The sequence below is a fragment of the Triplophysa dalaica genome, chromosome 3 (assembly GCF_015846415.1).
Source record: "Triplophysa dalaica isolate WHDGS20190420 chromosome 3, ASM1584641v1, whole genome shotgun sequence".
NCBI classification, from domain to species: Eukaryota; Metazoa; Chordata; class Actinopteri; order Cypriniformes; family Nemacheilidae; genus Triplophysa; species Triplophysa dalaica.
The window spans coordinates 11,943,144-11,965,389 of record NC_079544.1 but is presented as its reverse complement, the minus strand read 5'-3'; the positions used below and the strand labels follow the sequence as shown (position 1 = coordinate 11,965,389).

The following is a 22,246-nucleotide window of genomic DNA, read 5'->3' as shown; positions in this document are numbered from 1 at the left end:
TTATATGTGGGTAGGTTTCTTCAAAATTGCATCACTTTGATTAAACAGCTGAGATAATTGTAAATAATAAATAAATGTAGCTTACTCATTAAGCTACATTGGCTTCTCGTAGTCGCTCGCATCAAATGCAAGACTCTGCTCCTGGCCTACAAGACCACTACTGGTTCAGCACCACCTTATCTTAAATCGCTAATGCAGACATATGTACCCGCCAGATCCCTACGCTCTGCAAACGAACGACGTCTTGTGGTGCCATCCCATAAAGGTAAAAAATCTCTCTCGCCTTCTCCGGATCTGTTCCACCTATGTGGAATGATCTGCTCACTGCTACAAGATCTGCAGATTCTGTAGCCATCTTTAAGAAACGCCTGAAAACACATCTCTTCCGCCAACATCTGACTGATCTGTTGACTCTTTTCTTCTCTACAATTTATAATAAAAAATAATAAAAATGTAAGAATGGTTCCGTATACTGTGTTAGGCTATATGAGACTAGTCTTCTTTTTGATTGCACTTATGCTTTTGTTGTACTTATGCTGTCCTAATTGCTTCCATTATCTCCCCCACTTGTAAGTCACTTTGGATAAAAGCGTCTGCTAAATGACTAAATGTAAATGTAAATAATAAAAAACACTCAGAACAATCATTAAAAACTGATAAAATGTATATGTTCTAGGTTCTGAGATTCTGTACTTGTTCAAATATGTGTTACAGCACCACTTGCTGTACAAAAGTACAAACACAGATTGCCGTAATAACTCGTCTTTAAGGAGGAACTTTTTTTAAATAAATGGCGGGGAAAGAGTTAAATGGTGTCATTTTCATACGAGAGTAAACGGCTCATTATGCTTTTAAATCGCCGCCTTGCACTTTATAATCGTAAAGCCTGTCGTTACACACACTATGTTTGACAAACCTGGAGTAGTTTTGGCTGTGATGACACACGCCTGCACGTGTAAGTGCGCTGTTTATCAGTTTTTACGGTGATAGGCGAACCAAGCCCGGGCGCGATATGGGGCGATCACACTGGTCAAATGAACCAGGCTTTGGGAGTCAAACGTGCTCGGGTAAAGTTCAGATTGCCTAGTAAGAATACACCCTAAATATATGTATGTGTATGAGGGTTCCCAACCCTACTGACAAAGAAAACAGAAAGACCTGAAATACGGGGAACCTTAATGCAAGAAAATCTGTTTTGTTTGCGACTTTTTGTTTTTATATAATAATATCTTAATAATATGAATTTTTAAACCAAGTGCGCTCCAGTTTATGAAAATTGGAAGTACCTGTTGGTGTAAAGCACGGGGGCCTGGGGCAAACTGGGAGGAAAGTAAAGAGTAAAAGGTCAAAGTTCAGATGCACAAAGGAAACGGACACTGCCACACATGCACAGTTTTTCCTCGAACAAGCGAGAATTTAGCAGGAAGGCACACATAGCTTAGCCACAAAACACACTGAATGCTTTTTGTTGGTTGTGAATAGATTTCTATGGAAACCAAAGCAGGGATAAAGATGGTGTACCTGTCTGGGCTGCGGTGCAGTGTTCATTTGTGGAGACGGGCCAGGAAAGACAACAGAGGGAGGCTGGCCTGTGGCATAGGCAGCCTGCAGAAGACATTGAATGACATTGAAACTGTTAAACGGGGTATATACAGGATCATGGAGCTAAATTTAATATTTAAGAACTTTTTTAAGACTCTTCATACATTTTAGGACATCATCGCCATGTCCAGTTTAAATCGGTTACATTGGCGGCACTATAACTTACATTTACTGTAAACTGATTGTAAGATGGCACAACTAAACAGTCTTAGTTTGTGATAACTCATTAATAAAACATAATTAAGAAGGGAGGGAACAAAGCCCCAAATAATTTTATGAGTGACTAACCCAATGCAGGGTTTACAAGAAAGAGAAACCAGCTTTGTGGCTAGATCTTAGCATGTGGGACCGGACAGTGTTGATCCCCATCGAGGCTTGGCTAATGGCACACAGAGCAGTACGCCTGACAGTTATTCCCAAAGACGGCCCTCAGCTATGGTTCAAACTCCTTATCCACCAACTATTTGCACGAAAACTTGCATTTCCCCAATAGTCAACCATGCTGTTTAACAACCGTGTGTAAAAAGACCTCGCACTATTTGCCTATGCAATGATTAAATTCAGGCAAACTTTAGCATATGACCTCTTTGGACAAATACGAAAAGATGAAACACAATTTAATACCTTGGAAAACGTCATTTAAGACTAATTTTCTCAAAATGTATTAAAACTTGATAAATCAATTTAAAGACCCTGAAGACACCCTGGTTAAATAAGTACTAAGCAGTCATGGAAAGAACACTGGAAATTTGTACTTGAATCTTTCACCGCCATTGACGGGTTATCTCGTTATTTAAAAAAACGGTTCCCCGCCAAAGACGAGTTATTACGGCAATCAGTGTTTGTACTGTTTTACAGCAGGTGGCGCTATTACACACCTTTGGGAAAAAGTACAGAATCCCTGAACCTAGAACGTATATGTTTTAGCGATTTTTAATGATTGTTCTGAGTGGAATTTGGGCAGAATCTTTGACACAAACCGTTAATTATCTCGGTTTAATCAAAATAATGCATTTTTGAAGAAACCTACCCACATCTACGGAGTAATAAAAAAATAGCAAATGATGATAGAAGAATACGGTTTCTGTTGTTTAAAAGCTGAGACTCTGTTCTTTCATTGGACATATTGTTTGTCCATATATTCCTTACAGAAAATGTACTGTGAGCCATTAAAATTTGGTGAAAATGTAAAGAAACGCTTGCGTAGGCTGGCAACTTTTTTTTAAAAAGGCTTGCTGCGAAAGAGTTAAGTACAATTACTGTTATAGTACTCAATTACACGTAAAAGTACTGGTGTTAAAAGAAATTAAGTAAAAGTAAAAAACTACTCAAGAGTACTAGTTACTCGTTACTTTTTAGGCACTGTTATTTAATGAATTAAGAATAATTATTATTATAAACAAACTAAGAGATTTATACAGAAAATAGCTACATTTAACAGAACACATCTTTACCTTACTGATAAACCATATAACTGGATACAACTCGGACAGAACTACACATTGAATGGTTATTTTGTCTGTCAGTCTATTATAAGCTCAGTTTTCCAGTTAAATCCCTTTATGCACTTGAAAACACTGTTCGATTATGTGTACTAGGCCCTACAATGGAGAAATTAATAAATAGGAGCCCTAAATGCTGCATGCAAAAAATGCAAAACATTTTTAACCTAAATTGCATTGGATTAGCATTAACAGTCATATCTGTGGAGGAGCTGGCTGATCAATTACTCAACCTCAAGCCATCCAAGATGTATGTGACATTATTTCTTAGGTATAACAATGGCGATTTTTTCCTGGAGTTGTTGTCCATGGTTTATGTCTTAAAAAGTTTAAAATACAGACAGAGATAACATAAAGGTATTCCCTGTGGCTTCTTTCGATGTATTTTTGACAACTTATTTAAGCGAATCGAAAAAGCTGTGCAAGATACTGAATGTTATTTACAACATTATAACTGGTAATGCATAGTTGCAAAACTACTTCACATGTGTTCAAATCGCATATGTTCCCTACTCACTTATAAGGGCAGAGCACTTGATGTAGAGACTTTAGAGAGAGATGGACAATTCTCATGATATAGCCGTTTGGATGAAACTTGGCGAACGGAGTGATTCAGGGACTCAATATTTCTCTACATCTCGGACGAGCCTTCGTATTGTGTCGCTTTCCCTCAGGTGACTTTCAAGTGCGCAAAACTGCCGTTTGATACGCGCCCTGCCTGAGGCACACGTTAGTCATCCTCCATGTTTAAACTAAATTGGCGGCAGAGGTCTTGAAATCGGTGTGACACAAATTTTCTATGAGCGATTTAAGTGGGTCACGTGGCGGGATTGATTATTTTCCTAAGCCAATCACATGCACATTAAACAGAATAAAGAAGCGACGACAATGTGAGGAAAAGACCTCGCAGTGAAAGTATCGATACAGCACTTAAAATGTACTCAAGTAAAAGTACACTGTTTTTAAACTAAGACTACTATTCCTGAAAAAAACTACTCAATTACAGTAATTCAAGAATTTGTAATTCATTATTTTCCACCACTGGTACTTAGATGTGCCGGGTTATGTTCCTGTTCAAAAAGTAAGCTTTTTGGTTCCCACCTGTGTCAGTCCTGGTGATTGGGCAGGGTGGGGAATAGAAGGGGGTCCTGTGATAGGCTGTGGTGGTTTATTCATTTCCTGTGGTTCTGCATGAGGGGGCCTCACACCTGCCTGCCAAACTAGCAAATCAGCAAAACATGCTCAATAATGGGTTACAACATAACAGGTTCTTTCAAAATGAGTCCTGACAAGACCAGTATATAAAAACAAAGCATTACATTGGCAAATATTGTCAAAAGGATCCTGGTTTCCAGAACTAAATCATAAGGATGAAAAAATTGAAGTAATCTGTAGAAAGGATACCTCTAAATTAGTATTCTGATCCTTGTGTAGTGTTCTCGCTACCAGGTTATGCTAGAAAGGAAAAAACAGAAACAAAGTTTAAAACCCGAGGAAGAAACAATGACCTATCAATATATTAAGATATCATAAGCCAGGGGCAAGACTGCTGCATAGTGCCGTGTATTGTGTGTGTAAAGCAGAATAAATGTGGAATACAGAGATATCTACTAGACATTATTCACTTTCTAAAATGATAAGTTAAAGAGATAATACAGTGTTTCCCACAGGATTTTGACAGACTTGTGGCTAATTAGCATATTTGTGACGTCGTCACGTCACGTTTGTGTCATGTTAGTGACACTTGATATCTGTTTATCTTCTACTCTCTGATCTGTCACATTATACTATATTTTACAACTGAAAGCCATCAGCAGTCACTTTAACTGCTGCTAAAATCCTGATATATAATCGAATCACGTTTATTGTCACATCACCAACACGTGTGCCATGGTGAGTGATAAGCTTGGGAGCGTGCCCCAGACATTGCAAAATACAATTGAAATATATTACAAATAACATGTTTACAATATATGTTTAACAAATAACAGTATACTTTGATATACAGTATATACACTTAAATAAAAACATATTCAAAAAATATAAAAAATATACAACATAATACACATAATCCACGATGCACTGAGTAGTTGTAGATGAAATGGTTGATAAATAGATATTGTCAGAGTATTATTGTGTTAGTGCAGTAAAAAAAAAAACGCAACGCCATCGGACAAAATCACAATACAGTACATCTACATATGCTGTTTGCCCTTTCTCAACAATGTGTTGCTGTATTATACAAGTGACCGTTAAATACTCTTCATAGAGCTAACTACACACACGGAAGCAATGTCAAGGGCTCGCACACACAGAGCTTATTGGAAGGGAATGCATGCGAATACCGAAGATGACGACGCTCGCACGCGGCCACGCACCAATCACATCAAACAGGAAAGAGAGAAGCCACGGAAGCGCTGTTTGTCCACAAGTTAATCAATCACCAATACTGTCATCATCATGAATAGATAAAATATTACAAAATGTGATGCCAAATATACTTGGGCGGGCGGCCATTTATTTACCTGGGCGGACCGTACAAGTAAATCCATTCCATGGGAAAGTGTGCAGTATGTAATTTGGACAGGAATTCATTTAACCCAGGACTAGGGGTGTAAAGAAACATTCATATCAATTTGGTACATATCAGGATGCTGGGTTCACGATAGGGTCGCACTGTGTACCGGTGCAACGGTAGCATCGCAAGGCTAAAGCTTCAAAATTCCCATGATGCCGCTCTGTTTATTAAACTGTTGTATCGTTGAGCCGTACCTAATGTTGCATATGCGCATTAACGTTAGCTTGAACACTTTTATCTGTCTTTTTGCTTTGTTTCTCTCCTAAATGAATCCGTGTTTTGAACGGAGGAGATAATGATTCAGTGAGATAATTGCTTTGTTGTTGAATGAGTCAACGATTTTTAACGAGTTGGTAGAAATAATTCAAGAACTCAAAAAAATTGCCACCACCTACTGGCCGTTTTATTCACATTTAAAGTAAGCCTAATATTTTCCTCTATAACAGAGGTTCTCAACCTTTTTGGAGTACTGGACCCCATCATATATCCTCATGGACCCACCAGCCAACGAGTTCACACCCCATCCCTTTTTCTTTCCCCAATCAATATATGTAAGCCTAACTTAAAATAACGCGCGACCATTAAATCCTTTTCAGTTGCATTACAATTATAAAATAATCACATTTACATCGCCAAAACATTCAATTTCAGAATCTCCAACAGTATAAACACACTTTACTGCAGTTAGTTCTTTTGACATTATTTTTTTTGCCCTGACATGCACCTGACCTGACGCATTCCTTCAGTAGCGTAACTTTGTTTTGAAAAGTGTTGGGGAGAAAAACAATTAAAGGGGTCAATTTGATAAAATGTCATCGGTACCTTATATAAATTCGAGTCCGAATCTGAGACAGAAAATGAAGATGATTAAGCAGATAAATCATCTTTGCCAGAGCAACTCCAGCAGGATGTAAGCAATTGGTAAGGATTTATTGAAGAAATATGTTAAATAGTTAAAAACTATAGCTAACCGTTTTACCTTTTATATACAACATTATAAAGACTATAAACAAACAACCATATACATCATACAGAGTTTGTGTGAGCTAGAAACAAGTGCGCATTACTGCAGGGAATGGTAACTGATTCGCAGCCTGTACGTATATTTTCATTGTAAAAGACTTTGTTACGGACTAATGCAGGTTGAAGTTGTTGTGTGTTTGTGATCTGCAAATGCAGACATGCACGCAACATGAAATAAGAAAACAAGTCATAATAATCAGAAATAATTTTCCAACGAGAAGCAACAAATGTTTTATTTATAATGTCATTTTATATAGAATTTATTTTGGACTTATTGTCTTTGTTTAGTCGTGACGAGACTTGGTGTAACACTGGGTGAAGAAGGGCAAAAGCGCTTGCGTTATTTATGATGCATCCAGCGACGCTTTAATGGTTGGAACGCCTCCACTTTTTAACCAAAGCTTTCGCGCATAGCAAGTCTTTATCTCTCTCCCAGGTTCCTGAAGTAATCGACGGTGAAATGCCCTGCTTAAACTTGAACATTCGGATTGTACTTTTCTGGAACAGTGTTGTAAATTAAATTTAATCATTTGTTTTTAGTTGTCTCATCTTTTGGCAGGGCAAACAAAGAGTCTTTCTTTTTGCAACGAAACACAAAGCGTCAAAAAGGTTGAAACAAAAAGGTAACTTTCACTTTCAGCGTCTCCGCAACTTGGCTGCTGCGGTGAGGATATAATGTGATTTACCACCTTACTTGCATTTAGATTTGGGTGTTCTTAGTCAAATCATGTTACAAAGTGACGTATTACACAAAGCGTTTCAGGCAGGTCTGGGGTCGCATTCGCTTTTAGATAGAATGCATCTTTTGTTTCGACAATTTAATTTAAGCAATTTTGCTAAATGATGCTAAGCATCATTAGATAATATTATGTAAATAAATTGATTGCTAGCTGAAATTCCCTTGCAGTAGCTCTCCTATTAGCTTAGCTTTGCTGAGCTTCATTTCGCTGGACTGTAGAAATCCCAGAAAAGCCAGAGAATGTCACAGCGCGTTTTGAGTGGGATTGTTGCACGTCTACATTTAAAACAACGAACTTGAGCTTGAGCAAGGCTGCCAGTGCACTCTGATAGGAGGAGTAAAGCCCTGACAAATGTGGCCTCAACAAGCAGATGAATTAGACCTGTCCAGTTTCTTCAAGTGGTTTGAGTCATCGGATTTTAATCGGTCTCGAAAAGCTGGTTGCACGCTCCGTGACTTAATATGTAAAGTAGAGTTTGGACAAAAAAATCGATTCTAGCGATGCAAATCGATTGACAAATTTTAAAAAAAATCGATTATAGACGTTATAAGCAAGTATAATGACGTGATGTCATCGGAACAAAAAAGGCAGAAGTCAACCACGAGAGAGGTGCAGCACCCGGTCCCGTTAGAAAGCACACTCCTCACGCAGAGATACAGCGGAGCACACACATGATACACTATATTGCCAAAATTACATCTCTTATGTGTATGAGGATTTGTCAAAGAATGTGTCAATTCGTGAATGTGATTGCTGTTTAACATGTGGCAATAATGACTAGCTTTTTTTACTATTATACACTTGTTTTTATGTCGGACAACAGAAAATGGAAATGAGAATGGCTTTATTGGGCCATTTTATGATAGTTCAAAGACTAGAAGACTCTGAGTGCAAATGCGACTCAATTAAGTTTTCTGTATGCTAATTAGTACGTCAAGAATAGATTCTGAATTGCATCGTAACCCTAAGAACTGATTCTGAATCGGTCGTGAGGGACCAAGCAATTGCCACCCCTAAAACATATACCACATCTAATTTTGAGAAAGAATCGTTATTACAAATCGGGGATCGACTTTTAATCGAATCGTGAACCCAAGATTCAATATCTCCCAAAGCATTAAAAACAATTATATCTGTGCTCCAGACTGCGACCAGTTTTCAAAAAAGCATGATTTTTTTTTCAGCTAGCTCACAGTGTGACGCGGCGAGCTTCATTGAGAGTTTGAATCTTTTACAACTATTAACAGCTTTGCATAGCGATCTAACATGTGAAATCTGCAAGAAATCTGCTTTTTTATACACAGGTGCGATCCATGCACGAGCATTGTGGGGGAGAGCGAGAGAAAGTGCTCCAATGGAGTGGAATCACACGAGTTGATCACAAAACAACAGTCTGAAAGAGAGTCAATTGCAGTTATATGATTTATTAGTTTATTATGTGTGGATTTCACATGTTCCTTCATCATTATGTCTAACTTGCAGAGTGCTGAGTTAACCACGCCCACTCATTTACATTCTGCGCGGAATACACGAAATAGAAAAATCTTTTGCAGTAGACATTTTATTCCGCGGAAATGGAATATACAGTCATATCCCCCAGAGCTACAGTAATGTCCCTGGAAACTGGTATAAATATACATTTATACATAAATATACACCATATCGGTCCAGCACTATAAGATACTCAACAGAGAATCATGACGTATCCCCATGGCAATGCTTTACAAATGGTATATGTGGCTCCTCAAGAATTCTAAATATCACAATAATATTGAAATAAATGAGCTTCTTGTATACCACAAACTGTGTTTCATTGGAGGTATATAGTCTACACTACATATATATATATATATATATATATAGGCCTGTCGCGATAGTCGATAAATCGATTAATCGCACAATAAAAAAAAATGACCTCGATAATTTTGCCGTCCGCGATAATTTCATTTGCATACTTGTTTGTTATCCGCGATTGATTTTTTACCAGTGACGGAAAAATCTGATGGCCGCCCGTCATTCTGGCAGATAACAAAGAGGGCAAATTGTAAACCCCCGTTTCCCTTCAGCGTGATATGCTCGTGAAGCGACCTACGTGTCGTTGTCATTTGTACTGACTAGACATGTGTGATGCGATTTGGGAAAACCCGTCAGATGTCGCGCTGGGACGCGGGAAAGACAGTTCACCTATCAAAGTAAAGCACATAACATGAAGAATGAAGGAGTATCAATGCACATTTCCCGCCAGTCCTGTGTAAACTATGGCATGCAAAGTTTTTTTATACAATGTTTTCGTGAGTTGACAGAGCTCCCTGTCTACAGCACCAGGAGTTATCACCGCTCCACTGCTCACGCGAGCCGGACCGCGATCGCAAAACATACAAGTGTTGATCAAAAGTCCAGACACTATGCACATGATAAACAACGTAAAACTTGCTTAACTGCTTATTAGTTGTTGTCCGTAATGTTTCCTCGTGTAGTGATAAAGGCAGAGCTCTCGTTCTTTAAATGTGCGCTGCACCTTTTTCCGTACTTTCGTTTTATTCTAACGGTATTGTACAGTATTTTTATAGACTTGAACACTATGAAATATTTTTTTTTACTAAATTGTTATAAGAGTAAGTCTCTTACCACTGTAAAGTGTTTTTTACTTGTGATACTGTAAACACGTTTTTCTGCAAATTCCGTTCCTGAACATCATAGCGCTTCAGACGACAGGATAAGTAGGTTATTCTATTCTTAGGCTACTTATTATCAACTTTGCACATCTGCAATTCTTTGTGCATTTGTTGTTGTTAAAGTTCTACAGTTAACATATGGGCTATGGAGTCTTTGTTTTGATACACTGTTATGTTGAAGGCCTACAGAGAAAGTTGTGTTGTATCTTTAAGCAGTTGCACTTGTTCTGAATGCACTTTCATGTAGTAGTCCTACAGAGAAAAATTTAAAATGCACTTGTTTTGTTCATTGTTATTGTGGATATTTAAAATGTTTTCCATTTTCAGTGTTAAATAGTCTTTGGAAATAAACGTTTATTGAATTTTGAAAGGTGTATGTGCATTATTATGCCATTATCATTATTCTAGATGAAAATGGTCACAGATCGACAATATTATCGTTTATCGCGATAATTTCTTGGACAATTTATCGTCCAGCAAAATTTGTTATCGTGACAGGCCTATATATATATATATATATATATATATATATATATATACACACATACACAGTCTAACTGCTTATAATAGTTGGCAAAAGCAACAATGCCTGAGAAAGTGTAAATTTATGATTAAGCAAGCACAAAAGGGTGGAGGTCTACTAGTGTGAATTCAGATAAGACCCACCCACACCATGAAGAATCTTACAACTCTGCAGAGAAAATAACTGGACCATGCAGTAGAGCAGGTGGAAAACCAAGACCAGGGCTTTCAGAGGTAACGTCCTCTTATGCCTGTCTGCCCCCAGTGACCCAAACACAATAGAGTAAGACCTGCCATCCAGCCCTGAGTTTCTGATCCCAACAGATGGCAACCAACACACCCTCAGACACTCTTTAAAAAAGACTTGAGTTCATTAGAAAGAGTGGGGTGATGCTAGAGAACTGCACCATGTGGGGAATGCAGCCTTTAGAAAGAAAATGTCAATACACCTTAGTTTCATTGTTATATATTTAAATACTATCACGTATATTAAATTCAAGGTATATGCATACACATAAGTGCATGCATTGCCTAAACTAGGGATCCTAGCATTGCTAGTGTATACTGCGAAATAAAACGCAGCAGTCATTTTAGAAATCAGACAGAAGTGGATGATGTGATCATAACTCTGCTTAGTCCAGCACGCATATAAAACTGACCATGTAAATATTAAATTGTTGACACTGACAGCATGCACAACAGCAGAAATGGACAGGGCATGGGAGGTTTATGACATGAGGGGGAGGGAAGATATATGTGACCCTGGACAACAAAACCAGTCTTAAGTAGCACGGGAGCATTTTTAGTAATCGCCAAAAATACATGGTATGGGTAAAATTTAATGATCTTTCTTTTATGCAAAAAATCATTAGGATATTAAGCAAAGATCATGTTCCATGAGGATATCTAGTAAATTTCCTAATGTAAATACATAAAAACTATTTTTGTGAGTGGGTGGCCTTCTACACTGCCTCAGATCAAGAACTTCAAGGGCAATTGTCAGATTCCAGCTTTGTAAAGAGTAGTTGTTCCGACAGATAGTATCCTATCCTAATAAACCATACATCAATGGAAATATTATTTCTTCAGCATTCAGATGATGGAAAAATCAAAGAAAAAAACGACCCTTAAGACTACTTTTGTCGTCCATATATGTGTTCAACATAACCCATGTGCCAGGCAGCCATGACATACAGATAAAGTGTATGTGGGGCAGTGGGGGGAGGGAGGCTCATAGAGTTTTGACTTAAGTCATGTGGAGAAACAAGGAGGTATCTTTATAATGACATACAAACTGTTCAACACATGAACTGCATGAGATACTATAAACATCTCTCGTCTCCCCCAAATTTGTGCCACATCATGCTTGAAGGCGAAGTACGGTCCTTCTTTATTATAACTATCATGACAGGAAAGCATTAAATTTTACATTATTAGTTATTCAACACGCTTTACTTATTTATAATTGCTTTTTACCTTTAAAAAATATATAAACCGTGTTAAAGAAATAAAAAAATATATTTGTATAGCAATCATTAATCCCACAGACCAACTAAACTGATACATGTGACCAGACACAGACAAGAGGAAATAATAGATGAACTTAAGAGATAAATATAATAAGAAACCCCGCAAAACACTTAACACTGATCAAGTCAAACTCAAAGAGCCAAATAAGGTTGAACATAAAACTTAACATCGAGTTAGTACAATGCCACGTTTGCGAAATAAATACATGACTAAACTAACCACTAAGATAGCTCGGATCTCCAAATGTAGACATTTTTTAAGACAGAGACATCAAAAGTGTGTCGAAATCAACGAGCTGCTCCTACAGACGTGTCACACCGCAGCCATGATGCACTGCCGCTGGCTAACAGCGCTAGCCTCCATATGGCACTGACACGTTCACGTTTAGCCCAATAATGGCAGTATAACTTAAATTTTCTCTCCCCTAAAAACTAGTTTTTTTCCATTTCGACTAATAACCAGGGACAAGCCCCTTTGACAGGCATCTGTAGAAACTAAAAATCATCCCAGGCCTTCTGTGCATGTGATGTCAAGTGTCCATTTCAACGCACTAGCTAATCAGCTAACGTTACCCCTGTCAAATTAATGACATATCGAAAGCCAACGGTGAGCGGGACTACTTCTACAGTTTCTTAGAGATTGCTTGTGTGCAACACTTGAGAAAAGATGCCATAGTGAGAAAATAAAAGACCTCGTCGCGCGTAACACAAACTTATTCTAACGCCCGCGTGCTGTTATTCTGCTTATAACTGGCAGCTCGAACAAATGCTTATAAAGTGCAGAAAACCAGCGATCCTCGGCCGAGAGAGTTCAACCCAAACCGAACCAAAATTAAGACTCAAAATAGCCTGTTTTCTTAAATGTTCAAAATCCTAATACTTCACTCCCATCTCAACTAAGTTCAATATGTTGACCTGGGAAAATAAGCGTTTAAGTACGAACGTGGTATTTATTTAACGTTTGAGGGATATTATGAGGAATCAAATGAAAATGTGACCGTTACGTTTAAATATAAGCTCTTAATGAGAAAAAGAATATGTTAACATACAGCGATATGAGACTCGTTATAAGAATTAAAGTAGGCCCACTTGGCCCCTACCGATTATCGGTTTATAAAGCGGCTATCAAAGTTAGCATAAGGAACACGATTACTTACCCGGCACCGCAGACAAGCAAGAAAACTTGAGGGCAGAACTTCGTCAATGCGTTTCTTAGAAGTTTGTTTTATTGTACTTGACTATCATAGGATGTCTCCGTTTCCACGGGGTTATTTGGACTGATCAAGTATGAAGTGTTGGCTAGCTCCTGACACTTTAGGTTTAAATCCCATGTAGCGTGCAAAGGCATAAAAGTGACAGTATGGGGTGGAAAAATAATAAATACAGTTTTCAGAGGTTATTACTGACAAAGTTGATGCCCCCAGAACAAGCCTCTTGACTGGAGGTCCATGATTAAGGCGCGGATGGTGACGGATTGCCGGTAAATTGATCACACTTCTACTAATAAACGCGTTTAGAACAGAGCCATGGTGCTTCGGCGTCTCCCCCTTGAGCCCGCAGAACCGGACGGAGTGCTCGTTTAGCCGCCTGACTACTTCCGGGTTAGAGCACATATAATAAGAGTCTCATGTCTTCGTTAACTGCTGATGGGTCATAAAAAAACAGAAAATTCTAATTCGCTAAAAAGAAATAATTGAAATGTATTATATTTGAAATAGTAATTTCAAATGTTTATTTTTGTACTAGTAAGTGTTATACACAAAATTTTCATTAATACACAAATAAGCATATTTTAATGTTGATTTAAACGTATTTCATTATATTTAAATGAAATGTTTTGCATTGTAGTGATATTAATTTACTGTGAATTTTATTTGAAAACATATGGAAGCAAAACATCTCCAAACATAAAAATAATGTCACAACACTGAACATAATAGACGTTTAAGAGTCTTTGTGTTCCTTTGATTTCTTCCCTTTTAATTGTTTTCTTACATTATTTATATTATTTTGGCTATGGGGTACATATAATGAACATTTCTGTAGGATTTACATATCCGGCATATAGCAAGCTTGGTAACTTTAGCAGCAGGCAAATTATTGTGAATAAACCTTCATGGAGATGGCATGGTCCTTGTAGGTTCTTGTGTTAGTTTTTCTTATTATTGTATATTTCATATCTTATGTCACTTTTCAAACCATGTTGCTGCCTGATCCGATTCCGAATTTCTAACGTGCCCTCCAGAACACCTTCAGAATTATATTTAGAAGTAATGACAGCCCATGAAAGCGCTTTTGAATGCGTGTGAAGTATTTGGAATAAAATGGACGCGCATTGTAGAACGGAGCAGGGCGTGCATTTGTGTTCATAAAGCATATTTAATTTTTTTAAGAAAATGACAGATCGTTTCACTAGGTCAGTGAAAAACGCCTTGAAGCTGCACTGCAACTGTAATTTTGACCTTCAACCGTTTGGAGTCCATTAGAGTCCACTATATGGAGAAAAATCCTGGAATGTTTTCATCCAAAAACCTATATGTCTTGTCGACAAAAAATACATTAACATCTTGGATGACAACAGGGGTGGATTATGAAAATGCATGTTGAAAGTGGACGATTCCTTTAACAGTAAAGTTTGACATTATAAATGCAGACCAAGAGCAGGGTGCTGTGTGCAGTGATGTCCTGTAGGCTACACTATAACCTTTTTGTTCTTAAATTTGTAATGGCCTCTGACGATGATTTCCCCTCCTATCCTGCTTCACTTGGCAAAACTCCTGCAAAAGAAAGTTCTCATGAAAGATGCTTCTGCAGATTTTCCATCTAACTCTCGAAATTGATCAACGCCAGAAGGGGATGCCATTGAGAAAATTGTGAAAATTCCATGAAAAGTGCCTAAAGATAACAATTGATTTTGCTTGTATGGAGATAGATAAATGATGTGAAGAATTGAGTTGATAAGGTGGAGAAAGAATTGAAGAAAGAGGAGGAGGTTACTCAACTTAAAGTCAGAATCACAGAGTTGGAGAATTATTTGAGAAGATGGAATCTGAAATTGCATGGACTTTCGGAGTCAGCAGTGGATGTTATGAAGGAGACCATTCAGATGTGTCAAGCCACACTTCCACGAGAACATAACAAACTCGCGGTGACGTTGACATTGTGCATTAACAAGGAAAACGGACCAAAAAAACAAAAAACACCGGAAGCAGTCTAGGCCGCATCAAAGAACAATTCCTTTTTGCGTGAGAATGGCCTCAGATACACCAAAGACATTTGGCCATCTTTTAAGAAGATCATGCCTGCAGTACAAAAGGTACGTAGCGAAGGGAAGTTGGCATACTTTTTCGGGACTCTTTCCTTCATCGGTGACGTCGAACTTTGCTTAAAAAGCCAAAGTTGATGAGATCACAATGACTTAATTTCTTGAATTATCGATGCCGTTTTAGGTTTATTGATATTTTCTTACCCACTTTATAACGCAGGGTAGAGAGAACAATCGATTCTTGAGGCATCGATATCAACCCATTCAGCACCAGTGTTGGGTAAGTTACTCTGAAAAAGGATTTAATTACTAGTTACTTATTACATATTCAATAGTGTAATTAGATTACTGTCCAAATTACTCTGTCCAAAAAGTATTTAGTTACTCATTACTAATTACTTTCTATATCCTACATCAACCTTGATTAGTTAAGTGATTTAAGGATAGACATGAAACGGCTTATTTAATTCATTAAATTTTATTAATTAATTATTAATAAATAATTTTATTAATTTACCAAAGTATTACAAATGTAAGAATTATACATTAAAGCTCAGATTTTAAGTTAGACTTTGAATATTGATGTCAATTACACTATTGCACACGCATATATTTTACAAAGTATTTAGTTTAATTACATCAAAAGTAACTGTAATTAAATTACAGAAAACATATGAGTAATCCCTTACTTTACTTTTTCCACTTAAGAAGGTTAACCTTAAGTAACCTCCAAAGGTATAGTTCGGGGAACATGTGTAGAAAAGGTATAACTTGAGTTAAGGTTTACCTTTAGGGTCTTCTTAGCGCACTAAGAGACAACGTTTTTCATTTTTCGAGTTCGTTGTTAATGTCTTTTTCAATCTTATCTGAATATTCTAGGGGTTTGAGACTTATTCTAAAGTGTAAAGCACTTTTGTTTTTACAAGAACCACATAAATTCTATCTCGGAGGGCAAAAAGTTTTAGAGGTCACAATGGGGGAATGATGAATGGTTTTCCAATTGTCCCGAGCGTTCCGCTGGTGTTATTACTTTGATGAATCTTTGATTTGTTTTAATTTCAAAATTTTACATTCTGAAGGGTATTGAAATGGAAATTTTCTAATTCATGTGATATCTGTTGTTAATTTAACAATTTTAGTTATTAATATATATGGTACAACTCTAGAGCAGTCTAATTAATGTAATTGAAAGCAGAATGAAACACGATACTGTTAAGCTTGAGATTAACCACTTACTTGATTACTTCTTTTAAGAAAGCCACTATAGAACATTCTTAATTTAACAATAGAGTTATTTTAATTCAAATCATCCAAATTGTTTAGGTCATTTGGTAGTTTTCAAATACACGAGAATAGAGGAGAATACTGTTTTCGCGAGTATTTCGTCTCTAATGGAAAAGGGATTAGCTTGCACCAAGATCAACTATATTTGGAGGAATTGCAGAATAACATATATAAAATGAAAGCCGAGGGCACGTTTATTAGCTATAGAAAGAGGCGGCTTGAGGATGGTGACCAAAATTTGTCTTATTTTTTTCACTTGGAAAAGCAATGTGCTAATTAAAATAGTATTCATCAACTTAATATTAATGGCACAGATACATCTGATTCGGAGACTATTTCTAAATTGTGCTCATCGTTCTATAGTAAACCTGACACCTCAAATTACTCAGAACATTCAACTTCTAAAAATGCCAAAGGCCATGCGCTTAACGCACACTAAACCCACACTATATCCCATTATGCATCATGTTCTGGATATGAACCATGAGACTTTTTCCTAGGGTCCTGGAGATGTTGTGGAAAACTTTCCAGTGTATGTTATACTACTACTTTTTATGGTTATATCTTTATTTAATATATGTTTGGCTAACATGGTAGAGCTGCTTTGATACAGTACAAATGCAATATTAAAATAAATTGGACTTGACTTGACTATATAATTAGATATTACATATAATTTTGTAGTGAAACGTAGTGTTACATACTTTATTTGTTAAAAATCCAAAGTTTTATATTTTGTAAAACTGCTTTTGATCTCATAATTAGAAACACCCAATCAATTAACGTTAAATCTTTGCACTTGCTATGTGTGTCCCATCGGGTTTGAAATACTACCCACTACAACACTAGGGCCAAAAACAGGAAATAAATCAAGAAAGTAGTCAAGTGGTCAAGTGAAAAGACCGCAAGTGGGGGTATTTGGACGCAGCCAAATTCTTGGTGAATTGAGAGGGGTCTTGTTGCAGCTGATGGGGCAAGTGGAGCTCCACTCTCGAACAGGAAATGCGTCTCCTCAATAATAAAGAAGGGGCAAAATGGCGTTTTTGAGCTCTCCGAAGTGGGAACTTTGACTCGAGTAATTTTATCTCAGCATCTCTACATTACTTGCAGACTGATACTGTCTTAACGTGCAATGCAAGCACAACGCATGTGGCTTCCGGGAAATCACGCAAAACGGATGAATAAACACGATGGATTTATATATTTTGACGATCAATACTGATCTCTTGCCAATTTTTTATATAGACTACCGAACTACTGAAAACCCTGATGTTACAAACCCCGGTACCGTAGGTGGTGATATACACATAAACATGTTGGTTGCGACCTGCCGTTAAAAGGAAAGAAGAAGGAGAAGAACGTTCGTTGATTGCCTTTTACTTGAAGTTGATTCGTGTTGTAAATATAGTTTGTATTTTTTTGCTCAAAACAATGAATTTGTGATTTGTGGAAATCATTATAATGTTTACTTTCAAAAAACAAACCTGGAAGCAATATTTGAATCTAGTAACATGAAAGCTATTTAATAACATCTAAACCATAATTTTGTAGCATTAAAACGTTACAAGTACATATTGACATTACAACAGCGCCGTTTCATAAAATACTTCCGGATTGAGGTCAGAATTAGGTGTCATATATATTCGCTCGGACCTCGAGTGGAGGTGACGTAATTCTGCTTTTGAGTGGAGCTCCACTCGCCCCATCGGCTGAAGCCAGCCATTATTGCATAGAGACCTTGATCAAGCTTGTTCAGGCATATTTTATTTCGGTTCTAACTCTTCAGAAAAGTGCATCTCAGGAGCCATATTTGAATAACACTGAGCTAAATGTAATATAATGGGCGTACAGGTAGACGTTATCTAAAAACTACAGCTGAATACAGTTAAATTAATAAAGTCATAAAAATCGACACATGCATATCATGCAAATCAGGTGTTAAGTAATTAAAATGAGCAAATTTTTATATAGGCACAAGGCATTGCAGATGAATAGGATAAACAAAATAACTAAAGCATATCACCACAGAACTTCCCCAGTTATAAGTTAATGACTTATATTGCTGGACTTTAAAAAAATGTCCTGCATGTCCAAAAATTGGAGAGAGGCGATTTCTAATCAAACTGAGGTTTATTAATCAGATTAACAAAAATACAGCGCGCTGGGTTGCTGGACAACACTCCTTTGTCCTTCCCAGGAACAACCACCCCCCACAGCACATATTCACAGCATTTATTGTTATTTCACGCCGATCTCTCCTCCGCTGGGGGCCGGGATCCCCCCTGCCTCCACCAATCCCAGAAGTCTTCTTTGTCTCCTCTCCTCCAATCACTGACTTCTTTTCCTGCATAGTTTCTGCAAAACAACATACACAACATCCCCCACCCAGTATCTCTGTAGTTTCTGCGGAGCAGCATATTACATCCCCCATCTCAGGCACTCTTATCATCTATCATAGTACATGTGTGTGTGTTTGTTGAACTGAGTACGCATTCCAGCATAAGGGACTCTCTGCTTCTGCTGTGGATTGGAGGAGAAGTTATTTTATCAGTTGCTCTCATCTTAACTCCTCTGCCTCCACCTCAGGCTGGCCTCCTCTTTCACACACATTCCTGTTGCGAAGCACATCAATAGGCATATAGCTGTTTCACATCTATGAGAGTATAAAATCTTATTTAAACTAACAACTCTGTGTTATAAAAGCATAATAATAAAACCATTTAATAAAATGATAATCAAAACACTGTAATAAATGTCATGATATAAAAACAAATTCCCACAATATCAAGAGTGTTTTCCCTTTAAATGATGATTAAATACGCATGCGGTTTTGGTTAATTTAAAAGAAATCTAAAACAAGCAAACAGATAGTAGGCTTTTAAACAAACACCTTAATTTGTATTTTTGTAATTTTGTAAAAGAAGAAATGGAAAGTAAATCAATGTATACCCAGTGGCGGAGCTAGAGTTTAATTTATGGGGTGGCAAGGGGGTGGCCAAGGCAATTTCAGGGGGTCCCCAAACCACGGCAGAAAATGTGTGTGTAACCCTGACCTGTGACATATGTACAGTATACAAAACAGCTGCACAACTTAATGGCATTAATTTAATTCTGAATGTATTTGGATTAAATACATTATAAAATATAAATAATGAAAATGTTGAAAAAATTGTTTAACCATGATAACTCGCTTAATTTAAAAAGGAGCAAATCAGCACCAGAGGTGTCTTTTAAGTGATGTGGATCAGAGCATCTTACATGTTTGATAAAACATATACTCATTCTATGGGACTGCAAGATTATAACAAAATCATTGCTGCGGATTATTGCCCCTTGTTTCTTGATCTAGATTATTACTTTCAGATAGTATTATATTGTTCATGATTACAAGCTACAAAACAAGCTGAGAAGCGTTTATGAATTATTGAATTGCTGTTTTATTGCTGTTTTAATTCTAAATCTGAGGAACATAAACATCAGTTATTCAAACGGGAAATATATAGAAAACAAACAAAGAACATTAAACATCATAAAGCCAACCGCCTTGCTATACATTATCCCGCTTATTACATGGCTACCTACCAAATAAATAAATCATTTGACACAACATATTGATTTAAAAGGGAGTTTATTGATTTAAAAACTATTTATATTGCTTCCGCTAAAGAAAATAGTCCGTTCGGTCTCTACGGTTAGAATCCTACGTCCATGGCAACGCTCGGTTTTTCATCACAACGGTCTGTTATACTAAGATTAGTGCTGCATTACACGTGCCAATATGAATAAGCCTACCTAATGTCTGTGATTGTTGCTGAACATTTGCCAACGACATGTTTTAAGCATATTCACGCAGGCGTGACAGTATTAGTCAGTCAGTTTCACGACTAGTAATGCTCATGAAGTATTAATGCTAAGCACTAAAGTGCAACGTCTCCCTTACTTCCCGATAAAACACTACTTCGTTTAATTTAATACCAATAAAAGCCGTACATACCAGCAACATTCCCTTCATCGATCCCGTGAGCTGTCGGCGTTGTTTTGGAGCCGTTTGGAGCACGTCACGAAGGTGCTGCGTGTCAGCTTAACCAATGAAAATTGTAGCAGCAACAGCACGCTGCGGCTGCACGCTTGTGCGTGCTGCGTAAGGATGCATTCACGTCCGCTGGGAAATTTGGGAAATGTTCGTAAAAATCTAACAGTGTAATGTTTTCAGCGGGGTGGCAACAGGGGTGACAAGGACTTCGTCTGGGGTAGCAATTGCCACCCCAACTAGCCCTCTGGCTCCGCCACTGTGTATACCAAAATCTCAAAGCTGAAAGGGGTCACATAACATGAATGAAAACATGATTAACTTGTGTTTAAGGTGTAATAAAATGTGTGTTAGGTTGAAAAAACAAATTATCTTTTACATACTGTACATTCTTGCATGCCCCGCCTTTCTAAAACACTTGGATTTTGACAAAACACATTGCAGTGCATAGTGATTGGCTGAATATCTCAAGGGTGTGGCGGAAATGTTACGCCCCCGGACGAGACCGATTGTCAGTGCATCTCTCACAACAGTTGCAAAAGCAGTACAATAAAAACAGCAGTGTCAGAATAAATGATGACATGAGCGGTTGAATGCATTCCTTATGGATTCCAATTTACCTCTCCTTTGTGCAGTCATTTATTCCAAAAATAATGAAACTAGTAGCATAGAAGACATGCGCTTCGGCATAGTTTCCTTTGTTGTTATACTTGTGATAAAATTGTTGAGCTGAATTTGAAATTGAAGAACAAAAAGGACTATTATATATTCATCATTGTTAAATAAAGAGATTTCAGATCAAAATGAGTGCAGCCTATTGGTTGTGAGCACAAAGTGCAACCTGGAAGGACAAGGAAGCTGATTGGCCATTGAAGCTGCACATGGCACATATATGCAGGTGTGTGTGATTACCAGGGAGAGATCTTTTGGCAACAGTGGATAGCTTCTTCCACCCAAGTTGGTGGGTTTGGTGGTTGTAAAGCCAAAAGAGAGAAAGACTGCTGGGAAAGGCCACAATGTGTTCATCAATTCTGAGATGCTACTGGTAGGACAAAGATTAATTTACCAAGTGACTACAAATGTTGTGTATGTTTGGAAGTTGTTTGTTGATGCTAGCATTTTAGCATCCAACATGCTAATTGGACATGTGCATCTGCTTTTACATTGATATGTAAACTGTTAATATCTGTTAATATCTGGTGGTGGATCCCAGGTGACTTAAACGTTGCGGATATTATCACAAGGGGAGGTAGTCCAGAAGGCCTAAAAGAAGATTCTGCATGGCAGAGAGGGCCTGTGTTCTTGAAGTGGCCAGTAGAGGATTGGCCAATTAAGTCAGCTACTGAGGTTGCAACTGCTGCAAGAGAAGCTATTAACAAACTTCAGAGGAAGGCATTCTCTGCTGTACTAACCCGAAGTCTGGCTAAGAAAGAGCAAGACTCAGACCTCCTGCAGAAAACTAAAGTGAAAGTTCATAAGGATGGAGAGAAGGGAAG

General features: G+C 37.5%; 1 protein-coding gene across 3 annotated transcripts in view; it reads right to left on the bottom strand.

Moving 5' to 3' along the window:
- Positions 1 to 13,743, bottom strand: part of eif4g1a (eukaryotic translation initiation factor 4 gamma, 1a) — a 33,436-nt gene extending 19,693 nt beyond the window's left edge. For all 3 annotated transcript variants that reach the window (XM_056742731.1, XM_056742732.1, XM_056742730.1), the window contains exons 1-5: positions 13,329 to 13,743; positions 4,509 to 4,559; positions 4,206 to 4,324; positions 1,522 to 1,605; positions 1,287 to 1,319 (exon numbers count right to left, since the gene is read on the bottom strand). In XM_056742731.1, coding sequence (XP_056598709.1) covers positions 1,287 to 1,319; positions 1,522 to 1,605; positions 4,206 to 4,280 — 192 coding nt within the window. In that variant the 5' untranslated portion in view covers positions 4,281 to 4,324; positions 4,509 to 4,559; positions 13,329 to 13,743. The remainder of the gene's footprint in view (positions 1 to 1,286; positions 1,320 to 1,521; positions 1,606 to 4,205; positions 4,325 to 4,508; positions 4,560 to 13,328) is intronic.
- Positions 13,744 to 22,246: the final 8,503 nt, after the last annotated feature.